The following is a 15,856-nucleotide window of genomic DNA, read 5'->3' as shown; positions in this document are numbered from 1 at the left end:
TCACATTCCTTGCCCTGTTCTTTGTGTTGTCGCTCTCTCATTCTTAATGTCTGCTGCTTTCACAGCTTGCTTACCCTAGTAATTATTAGCAATTATGTAAATCTGCAGAATTGCTCCAGACTGTTACATGCAGCGTTTGCAGTAGGTCGTACAGGTTTATTTACACATGTGCTGTATGACACGATTGTTTTATTATTTATTTCCAGCCGTTTGTATGCTCACTCATGCTTGCTCATTACAGCGTATGCTAATAGAGCATCTGGCTCCATTTTAGCCATCTTTATTCCAATGCAGAACAAATGGACAAGCGCCATGCGTTAACATCAGTAGCGTTAGTCATGGTTTACTGAGAAATAACAGTTCATGCTGTTTGATGGTTCGTGCAGCTGTGGGCCTATGGCAATAAAGTGGCTTTGCAGATGACAAGAGCCTAGTACTTCAGAAAATGTGCTGCCTTGATGCTTAAATCTAGCTTTAAATATACACTTTGCTTTGTAAAAGAATAACAATACAGCAGCTAACAGCGGCCCTGTGTTACTTATCTGCATTCTAGTGCACTTGGAAATGTCTCCTTGGCACTCATCTATCATTTGAAGTACCATTTTCTCTTTACTTTCTGTTGCCACTTTCTTCCAAGCTGCCCATCTTTTCTAGAAACAAATGCCAGTCACAATCTTTTAACAGCCATCAAAAGCTCCAAGCTGCTAAAAGCTAAACTCCAGGTATAAATAAAAGGCATGAAAAAGGCAGCTCTATATTCATTTATGTATGCTTAAATGTATTTTTTTTTTTAAATTCAAGTAGTGTAAGTTTGTTGCAGTCCCTTCATAGCAGTGACTAAGAGATGACCTCATCAATGTGCTGCTTGTTCTTTAAAGCTGAAGTTTAGGTAATGCAATTTTTACATTCTGTGACCCATATGCAAAGAACTTGGAGCATCGCTCAAAGCACTACAAACCTCCCCCTGCAGTCCAAAACACAAAACGGGTGCCGGCGTTTAAAGAGGTTAGCAGAAAATCAGATCAGATCATAAAATAGAAGGAGGAAACGGCGCACACCAGAGCCCAGGCACTATACAAACAAGTGAAGTAATGGCATAAAGTCTCGTACACGTGGGCCAACTATTGTCTAGTATCGGCCTGTTCAACAGAAATGTCTGGCTTCTGTCGAGCAGGCATACTAGTAAAACAGCAACCGATTGGCATCCAATCTGTCCTCACAGGCAATGGCTGATTATTGTGTTCTAGCAAGGTGACAGTCCCCCTATCAGAACACAATAGCTCAGTGGGGAGATCACTGTACAAATATTGCATAGTTAGTACAGCAAGCTTTTTTCTTTTAGCTCCCTGGGTTGAATGAAAAGAAACTGTCAATTTGTAGCAGGCTTTATCCTATGCTCCTCTTGACTTTACTCGTCTAACAGGCTGAAGCTATATCTTTCACCTCTATAGTGTCTGGGCTCTGATGTGCGGTAATCTACTTTCTGTTTTCTGATTTGCATTTTTTACGTGGTTACATTGGTCCAGCTTGTTTCATACCTTGGAATCCTTGTGAAAGCTGGAAATCACTGTGATAGGAACAGCTACTACCGTGATCCCCACTAGCTTCCGGATCCTGTTTCTCAATTGATACAAGGTTTTTCCTAATTGCAAGTGGAGATTGTGATATCACTGCCCCACTTCTCCACCTCACCCAATCTGAGAGTGCTTTGTATTCATTAAGAAAATGCAGCATGTTCCCTGAATGGTAAAGTGGGCCACTCCCTGTGATGGCATGCGACCCAAAAGCTAGAGATCACTGTAGTATTTGGTGCCTGCTACAGTGATTTCCAGTTTCCATGAGGATCCCAAGGAAGAACAAGATGGATCATTTTAACTATGTAACAGTGGCGGCTGGTGCTCAAAATTTTTGGGGGAGCACAAACAAACTGAAAAATTCTGAAAAAACCCCCAATCAATTGCAGCCAATGCCCATCAATTGAAGCCACTGTGCCATCAAACGCAGCCACTCTGCCTATCAAATGCCGCCACTGTGCCCATCTATTGCAGCCACTGTACCCATCAAACGCAGCCACTGTGCCCATCAATTGCAGCCACTGTGTGCATCAAACACAGCCACTGTGCCCATCAAACACAGCCACTGTGCCCATCAAACACTGCCACTGTGCCCATCAAACGCTGCTGCTGTGCCATCAAATGCCATCAAATGCTGTACTGTGGTCAAATGCAGCGACTGTGCCCATAAAATGCTGCCACTGTGCCATCAAATTCTGCCACTGTGCCCATCGAATGCTGCCACTGTGCCATTGAATGCTGTCGCTGTGCCCATCGAATGCTGCCACTGTGCCATCAAATGCTGCCACTGAGCCATCGAATGCCACCACTGTGACCCCCCCGCCCGCTCGTGGGGTAGCGGGTGACGGCGAGCGGTGTCCTCCACGCGTCTCCTCTCATCCTCTCCACCTGATAGGCAATCATTCTCAGCACCTGTCGTTTCAGCCAATCAGGTGACGGATAACAGACCCGAGCATTTGACTGGCGGAGAGGTGGTTTAGTGTTAGAAAAGCAAATATTCGCTGTTCTAAAACACTTGGGTGAACTAAAAAAAAAAATAATTCAAAAAGCTGCGCCAACAGAGAAAATGGTCTATATTTAGCTACCCAAAAAATTAAAAAATGTAAAGGTTATAAATAAATATCTCATTCACTATGCATCAAATGAGAAGAATGGCAATTATTGTGATTTCCCAATTGGAGAGGAAAAAAACGAGCAAAGTTCATCAAAAGTCCATAAACAATCCACAGTTGCGATCCTTTACAAGAACACCACTGTGGTTACACTCACAAAGATGCACACAAGTGCCCGTCACCAAAAAGTGAGTGCGCTTACCAGATGGAAGCTTAATTAAAGCGTTGTATGCAAATCCTCAGTATCCTCAGTATGCTCCTCCTTATACCTTGTATTCATGGATCAGCTAACCGCAGTGAAAGGCAGCATTCACATATCTCATTCAGCGATCCCAAAAAGTACTATCAATGGCTTCAATAGCAGCTGCTATGGACAACACCAGAACCAGTTTGATAAACATCTGTCAGTATGGGTGAACTGCGAGTGCCAAGCAATAGCGCTCACAGGTCACCCTTTTTGACACCAATTAGAGCCTATGGCTCTAATCAGGTGCTTCAAAAACACCCATTGCCACCAGGCGCCTGAATAGGGGGTGGCAGCAGTTGGTGTTAATTTAATGTAAGGTGTTAATTTAGCTCCTATGCCGTGTACACACGAGCAGAATGTCCAACAGAAAAAGTCAGACGGGAGCTTTTCATCATATATTCCTATCAGGAAAACCGCTCATCTGTATGCTATTCCGACATACCAAAAACAACGCATGCTCTAAAGCAAGTATGAGACGGAAGCTACTGGCTATTGAACTTCCTTTTTCCAGTCCCCTCCTACATGTTGTACGTCTCCGCATTCTTGATGGTCGGGCTTTGATGTGATCGTGTGTATGCATGACAGTTTCAGCGGTATTCCGACGGAATTCTGTCTGAAAAACCTTCAGAGTTTATTCCGATGGGAAAACCGGTCGTGTGTACACAGCATAAGAATTTATTTAAGCATAATAGTAACTAGCTGTTAGGGAGAGAGATCATTCATGAAATAATTTATAGAGATCCAAAAGAGAAGACCCAAGTGTTGCCAACATCCCAAATTGAAAAATCATATACAGGAAGTACCCCCCAAGGAAATACTAAGGGACTTTAAGGGAAATTGATCAACAAAATATTATATTAGAAAGTATCCCTGGTGTTGATTCTGATGTGTGATTTTGTCTCATTATAGAATATTGTATAGCAGTGTCACTTTGCGTGGAATGCCACAGAGGAAAGGACTCTACACAGGTCCTGAAACGCGTCGGTCCTAACATTGAAGGAATTGCATTTATATGATATACAACTCTGTTTTTGTCTGTTTTTATGGAATTGATGATGGTGATGTATGCACCACATATTTTATACAAACAATACATTTCTACTTTCTAAAATAATATTTTGTTTTATCAGGTGCCCTTAAAGTCCCTCATTCATTAAATAGGAACTGATTAAGAATGATCTGAAAACTATGATGACCCATCAAAGTCTAAGCCCTTGTACACACGGTTGAACATCCCGACAACAAAATCCGTTGGATTTTGTCCAACGGATTTTGTCCGAAACTGGTGTTGCATACACACGTTCGGACAAAGTTGTCAGAAAATCTGATCGTTCGGAACGTGATGACGTTATTTCGTTACGACGGGACTACGTTCAGGCTAGTAGCCAATAGCTTTGGTCTACAAACCATCGGACAAAGTCCGATCGGATCATGTTGTCGGAAAGTTTTATAGCCCAGCTCTAAAACTTTGTCCGTCAGATATTTGATGGAGCCCACACACAGTCGGATTATCCAACAACACGATCTGATCGGACATTTTCTGTCGGAATGTCCGACCGTGTGTGTACAAGGGCTAAGTGCTCTGTGCCTACTAGGTGTATGTAGCAGTGTTCTAAAGAGCATACAGTCTGGGGAGTTCTTTAAAGATTTTTCAGCAGATGTCAAGTGTAGAAAAAAATAGCAATAGATACACCAATACTTTGGTAAAACTTATTTACCTAGCTTGGATAATCTTAGCCCTTGTACACACGGTCGGACATTCCGACAACAAAATCCGACAACACGGTCCGATCAGACATTTTCCGTCAGAATGTCTGACCGTGTATACAAGGGCTTAAACATTTTTAATTGACTGGTTCAGAGTTTAATTTTGTTGTGTAAACTGTTGAGTTAGTCATTAATATCGTTGGAAAATAAGAGCACATAGAAGCAGAGCTATGTTCATGCAATTTGCCTTACAATTCAAATAGCATAACCTGAAGTGCCCCGGGCCCCCCATAGTCTAAATCTGACCCCAAAGCTGCTGTAAAAGTGCACTAGTAAAAAAAAAAAACAACAAAACAAAAAGCAGCTGCGTATCAAATGCAATTTTTTTATTTGCTCTCACAATTCATTTTCCATTGCAAGTTTTTGAGAGATCCACTCTATTCATCAAGATAAAAGAAGCACAGATTCAGAGGTTTACCAAAACCACCCTATAATTAAAGCAAACCTGTGTGCGGAGAAGCATTCAGGGCACCAGTTGTGACCCTTCCATCTACAAATGCTCATTTATCTACTGACTCAAGCTTAGTTGTTTCTTTGTTGCACACTAACACATATATAGATCGAGAGAGAGCGAGAGAGAGATTAAAGTAGCTCTCCTCCAAAGTGTTTTCATGTTTATGTGGCTAAACTCTCTGCTCACCTTTTTGCAGTGCAGCAAGCCAGACTGACAGACTCAGCAGGTAAACTAAAAATGATCAAGCACTATATTATTTTTTCACTTTTCTGAGATGTTGCTGTGTGTTGCACGGGAGAGGTGTATTTCATTGATTTCAATCCTCAGCAGGAATCTGGAAGGAGAAATAAAGATTACAGCAAATACAGACAGCACCTTACATGAGAACATTCTCTGTTGCGCAGGATTAAATGAAATTGCTGTATGCGGCATTTATCACAACAAAAATAATATTACATACAAAAAAAAAACTGATATATGAAATGTACAGTATGTGTGATCAAAATAAGTTGACAGACACCTCTGTTTTTACCAAACATGTATAAATTTATGACCATAGGCGTGCGCGGGCGGTATGTTGGGTGTGCCTGGGCACACCCTAATCACCCTGTGTGGCGCAGATTCCCCCTGCTGATATTCACCAAAGCCCCCAATGGGACTCCTAAAAAATTGTAAAAAACTATTCAAAATAAAATTGTAAAAAATTATACAAAAATAAAATAATAAAAAGAAAAAACGACTGACACAGTCCACTGCGCTACTGATACCAACCACTGCCCTACTAACAACGTCCATGTTTTAATACATTTAAAAAAAAATTACATTTATTTATAAGCGTGTGCGTGTATATATACTGTATACTGTGTGTGTATATATATGTATATATATATATATATATATATATATATATATATATATATATGTATGTATATATATATATATATATATATATGTATGTATATATATATATATATATATATGTATATATATATATATATATATATATATGTATATATATATATATATATATATATATATATATATGTATATATATATACAGTATATCACACCTATGTCTATGATCAATGGGGCACCTGTTTTATGACACAAAGTGACAAAAACAGCACGCCCACTGAATTTCTTTGTGTAAGGGGAGCAACTTGACATTGTTCCCTCTACAGCGTCCTTAAAAAGGAATCTTTTGGGTGCAGATTTACTCTGGATACTCGTATCTGACTCGTAGATTACCAACTCTATATAACTTTAAAAAACACTCTGGGGCACAGGCTCTCCGAAGCCTCTTCACTACAATTGAGCTTGGAGCCAGCAGAAAGTTTGACCTAAACTCTAGTTGTTCAAATGTCCACCAAATGGGCAAACTGAAGGGAAAGATCTGTTTGATCGCCCCAAACCTCTGGCTGCTGCTGCAGCTGGGAGTGCTTCATTTAGTGCTGGCCTTACTACCAGCACAAATAGAAAAACTTCCCAGCTTGCCTGTCAGCTTGTGTCACATTAAACAAGCCAATATGTATTCTGGGTGACATCACTGAACATACTTATGTACATGACCATATTTGGTCATCATACCTGCCCAGTTTTTTTAATTTAGCTGGCGGCTGGGGAGCTGTCAATTATGGTCCAACGGGAGAGGATTATCAGGTGGGTCGCAATGCATCTGTCTGCAGGTCAAATGGGCTTTGTTCATTGTTATAGATCTACATCACTGGACAACATGACTGATAATGGATTTAAACTGTGCATATTTCTTTAACCACAGGAATTGCTAACAGTATGGGTGTACTTATTTTCATTTCCTTTTCTTTTTTATGAATGAGTAACAAGGGGTACTATGTAAGGGAATCGATATCCAGGGGCCCCAGAATTCTAAAGGGGCTTCCAGTTTCCAAAGTTTGCCCCCCCACAGACCCCCTCTATCACCCCAGGGATGTGGGCATGAAGCCCTTGTCCCCATGAGGTAACATTGCCGTGCCAGAAGGGACCCCTTGACAGATACTCTATCCTTGTTGAAGCCTGACGTGTATATGGATCCGAAGGAAGGCACACGCTCCCAGCCACTCCCATTCCTGGCCAGAGCATTCTTTTTTAAGATCCCACTCCAATTCCATATCAAATACTTATCAAGGATTGGGATATGGTGTTGATTTTGGAGGAAATCCCAAATCTCTGTTCTTGGATCTACTTGGGTCATGTTGGGGCTTTCCAAATTCATCTATGTTTGCCTCTTCTCACTTATTTTGTATTTTTTTTTCCTAGGGTTCCCCTCCAAATCTATACCAGACTGTTATCAAAGATAAGGATTTTGGGAGCAACCCACATTGTATTTTTTGTTTGCATGCCGCCCCCCTCCTGAAACATACCAGGCCCTAGGGAAAAAGACAAACAAAAAACAGTGGGATGACCCCCAAAATCTTTACTTACTGGTCTAGTCTGGTAGGAATTTTTAACGGGGACCCCAAATGAAATCCATACCAGTCTTTTGTCCAATGATAATGATGATACAGTTCTAGAATAGATTTAGAGGGGGACCCCAGGCGACAAGAGAAAAAAGTGGGTTCCACCAAAGTAATTCTAATAATCTATTCAGGCATGACCAGAAAAGTGAGGGGCAATAAAGGTGCAGCCACCTATTAAACCATACCATGCCACATTCCCTCAACATGGGGAGGGTATTTTGCCAGGGGGGCTCATGGGGACAAAGCCTCATCTTCACATCATTGTGGATTGTGGAGGTCTTTTGGAGGGAGGGCTTATCAGAATCTGGAAAAGGTACAAAATACTCCTTGTTACTCATTCACAAAAAATAGGAACGTTATAAATAAATACACCCACACAATGACAAAGTCCATTATTAAAAAAAAAAAAAAAAAAAAAAAAGTGTCAGAAGGTTTAAATCAGTTATCAGCCACAATAAACAATGCCCCAACGACCTGCTGACACAAGCTTTATGATCCACACCAATGATTCTCTTCTATCCGACTTTCACCAAAAAAAAAGAACAGCTTCCTAGTTGCATGCTGAATGTCAACAAATCAGCCAGTAATGTTGTCTAACATCATTGACCACATAAGGACATACAATTGTTACAGTACTCCATCAATGACATGTGATCCCACTAGCGGCTTTGTTTACACAGATAGACCAGCAGAAAAAATCTGTCATTATATATATATATTTATATATCATTTTTTGATTTTTTTTAAATGCTGTAGTATATCCTTCAGTTTGCTTCTTCACATGAGAGTTTTTTTTTTTAATGAACTATGTATATTTAAAGCTAACCTTTATGTCTTATTAAGGCCTCATGCACAGAAATGGTTTTAGGCTAAATTTACGGTATGTCCAGGATAAAATTCATGGTGTTTTCCTGCACTTGGGGGGCACTTTAGGTGCTGTACCTAGCCTTGCATACAAGTGAATGGCTGTATACGGCTGTGCATCTGGTATGCCCATACAACATATTTTCCGAAACATGGTTTCACGTTTTTTTTTTTTCATAGTTTCATAGTCAGTAAGGTTGAATAAAGACACCAGTCCATCCAATTCAACCTAAGTGAGTGTCTACAATTTTCCCTATCCCTGTACATTACAAACTCACATCAGTCCCTACACTCAGGGAGCCCACAATGCAAGGTCCCCATTCATATACTAGGGCCAATTTTTGGACAGAAGCCAATTAACCTACCTGCATGTCTTTGGATTGTGGGAGGAAACTGGGGTATCCAGAGGAAACCCACGCAGGCACAGGGAGAACATGCAAACTCCAGGCAGGTAGTGTCATGGTTGGGATTTGAACCAGCGACCCTTCTTACTGCTAGGTGAGAGTGCTAACCACTACACCATTGTGCCGCCCACTACACCACTTGACCTGGTACATGTCCCCCAATGTAGTGCCCAGCTAGCTGATCTTTTATGATCAAATGCTTGAAAATTGGCCTTTAAAAAGGCTAGAAAAAAAATACAAGATTGGGCCCCATAGGATTTAAGGGGATTGAGAGACATATTTTGAAATATTTCAGGCTGAGTTCTCTAACCAACCCACACCTGTTCGTTCATCTGGTCCTGGTCCCTGCTGAACTGGCCGAATTTCAATCCATGTATCGCCCACTTAAGCTCAGTGACCATTCACTTTGAAAAGTAAATATATACTTTGTTAAGTCAACAGTCTGTATTCTCTTAGCAAATCAATGCAATCACATCTTGTCACAAGCTCCTAAACCTTTTATGGTAATACATTATATTTATAGCCAAAACCTTTCTTACATTTTTTTAGTTGTGGACAGAGCAGGGAAGGTTTACAACCCCTGTCAAGTTTTTTTATTGCTGTCTGTTTTCCCCCAGGGTAGCTTTACTCTCTTTATTTGTTCTTGTTCCCTTAAGACTGTAACTTAACTCTCTAATTTCTGATCGTAACAATAACTTGACAATTCATAAAATAACACTTAGCACTAAATCAGCTCCCTTCTGCAGCTTCTGCTACTGATCTGTTGAAAATACTGGCTCTTCTCAGGGACAGAGTACACTAGGGTGCCAAAAGTAATTATTGCACTAGAAGGTCAATAGTTATGTTTGATGGTAAGGCTTTTTTGTATTAAAAAAAAAAAAAACTTCCAGCACTGCTTCTCTCTCCTGAGGTTGCTGTGAGTTGCATATAGCCAATGGCAACCAGCATGGAAGCAACACATATATTATGGGTAGAAATAGTTAAGGCGCGTGGTTAAAGAATAGATTCACACAAAATGTTATTATGCACTGTGTAATATGTAATATAAGTACATAAGCGGTTATAAACCAAAAAAAAATTTTTTATTTTATTGGAGCTTACCAATTCTTAGATATGGTGGCTGCATTTGTTTTTGTTTCAAGTTTTTATTCTTCACCTGTCAATCTGGTCTGTATTTTTTTCAACTTTTAACAGATCAATCTGGCGAGCAAAAGTGGAAAGTAGTTGAGACAAACCAATGGAGGGCCACCCTAAAATAAAAAATGGCATTAAAATTCTTTAAAAAAGGAAAAAAATATATATAATTTTATTTTTTTAACTTACCTGAAATCGCTGTTGCTAGGCAGTCTTCCTAATCTGCCTCTTCCTATTCCACGGTGCTTCCTCCTCTTCGGCGAGTGGCCCCGTTGCCTTCTGGGACATGTGTGTGTCCCAGAAAACCACGGGCCATTCACAAAGCGCCACGCAACTCGCGCATGCACAGTAGGAAATGGACAGTGAAGCCGCAAGGCTCCACTACCTGTTTCCCTTCGTTAAGATGGAGGCACCGGCAGTCGATCCGATGGACGGATCGGCCTCGGGCGGCCGTCATTGTGGGCTCGCTCACTTAAAAGTCAGCAGCTAGTCAATGCTGCTGCCCTAAGGTGTCCCCATTGCTTCTTTATCCATAGTGGAGACACCCCAAGACAAGTGTAGCACTGACCCCCGAAGGAGCGGCTGATTTAATTGGACTTATCGCTACCCTCTTCACCTCGTGCGTGTCTAGGGGTTTCCCGAGGTAGATGGCCCAAGAACTGTAGAGACTGACGTCAGATCCACCTAAGGGATTTTTATTTGCAAAAGCATAAACAAAAACACAGTCTCTCAACGTAGGGTTAGAGGGTTTAGGCAGGAAAGTCCAGGTACTCTTAGTACCAAGTCAAAGTAGGAAAAAGTCTCTCACATTAGGAAATCCAGAGAATAGCCACCCACAGCTGGACCCTCCCCCCTATCGGATAGTCCCTCTCTCGCCAGGCCCAGCAGCCAACAGGGTGCTTAAATCAAACAATGCGAAGCCTCTGCCACAGACTTGCTATAGGACACTTGAATAAAGTCTCTGCCACAGACTTGATATAGGACACTTGAATAACTGAAAGGATATAGCAGCTTAGAGAACCCTATTACAGCACCAGTATCTTTCAGCCGGTCCGGCGATAACATACGAGATCAGATTCGCTTAGGGTCTTTCAACTTAGCCTCCAGGCTCTTTCCAAGAAGCTAACCCTTTTGTGGCCTTCCCCCAAAGAGTCTTTCCCTGGATGCCTCTATAGTTGCTGGGCCTCTCCACCAACCGAGACGGCACGGGACCACCATCAAATCTTTCCCTCAGCCACCCCGCCTCGGGCTAGCCAGCCCCGAAACTTGGAGTCGGGTGGATCCGCACCCCAGGCCACAAGAGCCCCGGGGGCTGGTCAGGATGACCAGGACCAAACAGGCAGAAAAGATGTTCTGGACCGGAATCCCGGAGCACGTGACGTCAGCTTAAGTATCCTCTCCTACCATGCACAGCAAGAGAACACTCCCACTGGGCTGGTTCTAAGAGAGAATAAACACTTAATGCACCCAACTAGACTGCATTCTAAACCCTGCCAGACATAGCAGTGCCACCCATGGTCAGGCAGAACACCATGCAATCCAGCCAGACTAGTACTGAGGCCAAAATTTTGTGTAATTATTGAACCCAAACCAAACTGCGGTTCCAGGAATAGTTAAACGGCAAAACACATAGCGCGTGCTCTTCAGGAGCCGGTGCTACACAAGAAATGTGTTAAAGGCCAGATCACCAGGTGAAAGTAATGGAACAGAACTGGAAAAATAATGCAGCTACCACTCTTAAGAATTGGTGAACTGTCATACGTTTTGGGGTTTAATAACACTTTTAAACTGCAATCGCTACAGTCAAAAGTCAGTTTAGATATCAGTACAATCTAATACTTTTCAGCTCGGCGGACAATAAATTCAATAAGCAACCATGAAATAGTAATTGTGTACAGTTCCATTGGTTATAATGTTCAGTAATCTCTATTTTATAGCACTTTCAACTACAATGATCACAACTTAAAATGAACATACCACATGGACTAAACAAGTGTCTGTGTGTTTGAATCCTAAGATGTCTTTATGCAAGCATCAAAGAGACTTACAAGTGAAATTCTTTCAGATTGTTCTTTGTACTCTCCAGATACATGGTAGCAAACCTGCCAATGTCATCATTATTTTTTCTCTGCAAACATGAAACTTTTGGCAGAAGGTACTTGTTTAAAAGCAAGCAGATTGTAAGATATATCTGTGCATGCTGAGATCCAATGTTATCTTTATATGTTATTTTTAAAAGGGACAAAAAAGAAATAAGACTTACTTTTGTACTTTAGGTCTGGTCTTTCATTACCGAGCGGCAAGTAATCGGTACGCACTGACTTTCCCTGATGCCGTGCGATCCTGTAAGGAGAACTCTGGTATCATTGCATCTCCAGAGCAACTGCAAGCTGCGTTTGAGGATGGATTGGATAACTGTGATGCAGGATGGCTGTCTGATCGAACTGTCAGGTGACTTCCAAAATAATGCTCTAAGTTATGTTGGTGGCTTTTAGTTATGTGTTGTTTGAAGATGAAAACCAGGCAGATATAACAAACATAAATAAACCCAGCTGTTTATTCATTAATACATTAATAAAGGTATATATTTTTTTATATAACTAGTTTAAATGCTTGATTTTAACTTGGTATCACCCTCATGCAATCATGTACAATAGCACTCAGACTGAGTGAGAAGCAGCATTAAGAACCAATTAAGCGTTCTGTAATAAGCTTACAGGAAGAGAGAACAAAGTGAGCAGAAAGATAACCTCATCGGTCCCCTACTGCTTCTCTACTATCCATTCAGCAGGCTGGGGGTGGAGAGCTGACGCCGCTTTATTTCTTAACTATAACTGAGAAAGTGGAGTCATCCCCTTGGTTGTTCCGCATGCCACGGATTTGAACACATTTTGCCATGTTACAACCAAAGAAGTAAATATATTATATTGGGCTTTTATGTGATAGACCAACACAATGGGGGTTATTTACAAAGGCAAATCCACTTTGCACTGCAAGTGCACTTGGAAGTGCAGTTGCTTTAAATCTAAGGTGTAGATTTGAAATGGAAGCTCTGCTGATTTTATCATCCAATCATATGCAAGCTAAAATGCTGTTTTTTTATTTTCCTTACATGTCCCCCTCGGATCTACAGCGACTTCACTTCCAAGTGCACTTGCAGTGCAACGTGGATTTGCCTTTGGTAAATAACCCCCAAAGTAGCGCTTAATTGTGAAGAGGATGTAAAATGATAAATGGATTTCAATTTTTTTTACAAATAAATATCTGAAAAGTGTGGAATGCATTTGTATTAAGCCCCCTTTACTCTGATAACCCTAACTAAAATCTAGTGGAACCAATTGCCTTCAGAAGTAACCTAATATGTAAATAGAGTCAACCTATGTGTAATTTAATCACAGTATAAATACAGCTGTTCTGTGAAGCCCTTAGAGTTTTTTTTTAGAAAACATTAGTGAAAAAACAGCATCATAAAGGCCAAGGAACACACCAGACAGGTCAGGGATAAAGTTTGGGAGATATTTAAAGCAGGGTTAGGTTATAAAAAAATAGTTTTTTTAGAAAACATTAGTGAAAAAACAGCATCATAAAGGCCAAGGAACACACCAGACAGGTCAGGGATAAAGTTTGGGAGATATTTAAAGCAGGGTTAGGTTATAAAAAAATAGTTTTTTTAGAAAACATTAGTGAAAAAACAGCATCATAAAGGCCAAGGAACACACCAGACAGGTCAGGGATAAAGTTGGGGAGATATTTAAAGCAAGGTTAGGTTATAAAAAAATATCCCAAGCTTTGAACATCTCACGGAGCACTGTTCAATCCATCATCTGAAAAAAGAAAGAGTATGGCACAACTGCAAACATACCAAGACATGGCCGTCCATCTAAACTGACAGGCCAGGCAACGAGAGCGAGGAGAGAAGCAACCAAGAGGCCCATGGTAAATTTGGAGGAGCTGCAGAGATCCACAGCTCAGGTTGGAGTATCTGTCCACAGGACAACTATTAGTTGTGCACTCCACAAATCTGACCTTTATGGAAGAGTGGCAAGAAGAAAGCCATTGTTGAAAAAAATCCATAAGAAGTCCCGTTTGCAGTTTGCGAGAAGCTAATGTGTGGGACATAGAAAACATATGCAAGAAGGTGCTCTGGTCAGATGAGACCAAAATTGAACTTTTTGGCCTAAAAGCAAAACGCTATCTGTGGCAGAAAACTAACACTGCACATCACCCTGAACACACCATCCCCACCGTGAAAGATGGTGGTGGCAGCATCATGTTGTGGGGATGCTTTTCTTCAGTAGGGACAGGGAAGTTAGTCAGAGCTCATAAGAAGATGGATGGAGTCAAATACAGGGCATTCTTAGAAGAAAACCTGTTAGAGTCTGCAATAGACTTGAGATTGGGGCAGAGGTTCACCTTCCAACAGGACAACAAAACTAAACATACAACCAGAGCTACAATGGAATGATTTAGATCAAAGTATATTCATAGAATGGCCCAGTCAAAGTCCAGACCTAAATCCAATTGAGAATCTGTGGCAAGACTTGAAAATTGCTGTGGACACTCTCCATCCAATCTGACAGAGCTTAAGCTATTTTACAAAGAAGAATAGGCAAAAATGTAACTTTCTAGAAGTACAAAGCTGGTAGAGACATTACCAAAAAGACTTGCAGTGAAAGGTGGTTCTACAAAGTATTGACTCAGGAAGGCTGAACTCAAATGCACCCCACACTTTTCACATATTTATTTGTAAAAAAAATTGAAAACCATTTATCATTTACCTTCCACTTCATAATTATGTGCCACTTTGTGTTGATCTATCACATAAAATCACATAAAATCCCAATAAAATACATTTACGTTTTTGGTTGTAACATGACAAAAAGTGGAAAATATCAAAGGGTGTGAATACCTTTTCAATGCGCTGTATCAGGGCTGAATCTTTGGAAATATAATTTTTTTGGCAGGTAAAACAACTCTCTTATAAATATTTCATCTCTGTACACAACTGTTTGTCAGGAGTTCAGCTTTACTGCTTACACATTATACCATTAGCTGTGGACATTTTAATAATTTTTCAGGAATGATTGATAAAACTGTGTTTTAGGCTGGGTTCACACTGCTGCGGGTGGGAGATCCGGATGTGATTCGCACCGCACTGCAGTGCAAATCACATCCGATCTCTGTAGCGATGCGAGTTCAGCCATACAGATAGTATGGCTGAATTCGCATCGCACCCGCCGCAAACTCGCACAGGACCCTTTTTTTGGTCCGCAGCAGAATCGGATCGCATGGGTGTTCACACCATGCGATGCGATTCCTGTCCGAGTGTGCAGATCGCACTGCGATATGCGGACGGATCTGGGGGTGTCATTAAGATTTCATTGACACTCCCAGCAGTCCGCATAGGGCAGTGTGAACTGCCGGCGGGAGGCATGCGATGCGGGAAAACGCCACGGATTCGCGGCGTTCCCGTATCGCTACGGTGTGAACCTAGCCTTATAGTGAAAGGCTACCTAAGAAATGCTATAAGTTCTCCCAGATTATTTTCAAGTGCACAATACGGATTTCATAAGACCTACTCACCTATGTAATAAAACCACAATTAGACTTGAACTTTAGAAAGTTGCTATAATTTATACCAACCATAGAATTTAAAAGGATCTGAAAACTCGAAAAGAGCCAACCTAATTTATGTCAGAGCAGAGGGGAGGAGGTGAGTGGAGCAGGCAGATGCTGCCAATGTCGCTTATCTTGAAGAAAAAGAACAATGATTGGGACAAGCATTCTGACATGCCTAACTGATATTTGGCCAGGAATTGTAAGCCA

The 15,856-nt window shown here is 41.1% G+C and overlaps 1 protein-coding gene across 2 annotated transcripts in view; it reads left to right on the top strand.

Annotated features, from left to right (window-relative positions):
• NCAN (neurocan) overlaps positions 1 to 15,856 on the top strand; it is a 375,601-nt gene that overhangs the window by 202,459 nt on the left and 157,286 nt on the right. For both annotated transcript variants that reach the window (XM_077475452.1, XM_077475453.1), the window contains exon 4: positions 12,307 to 12,481. In XM_077475452.1, the coding sequence (XP_077331578.1) occupies positions 12,307 to 12,481 (175 nt within the window). The remainder of the gene's footprint in view (positions 1 to 12,306; positions 12,482 to 15,856) is intronic.

This window comes from Lithobates pipiens, unplaced genomic scaffold, assembly GCF_037356315.1.
Source record: "Lithobates pipiens isolate NorthernLeopardFrog02 unplaced genomic scaffold, aLitPip1_a1.2 Scaffold_13, whole genome shotgun sequence".
NCBI classification, from domain to species: domain Eukaryota; kingdom Metazoa; phylum Chordata; class Amphibia; order Anura; family Ranidae; genus Lithobates; species Lithobates pipiens.
This window is presented reverse-complemented; position numbering and strand designations above follow the sequence as displayed.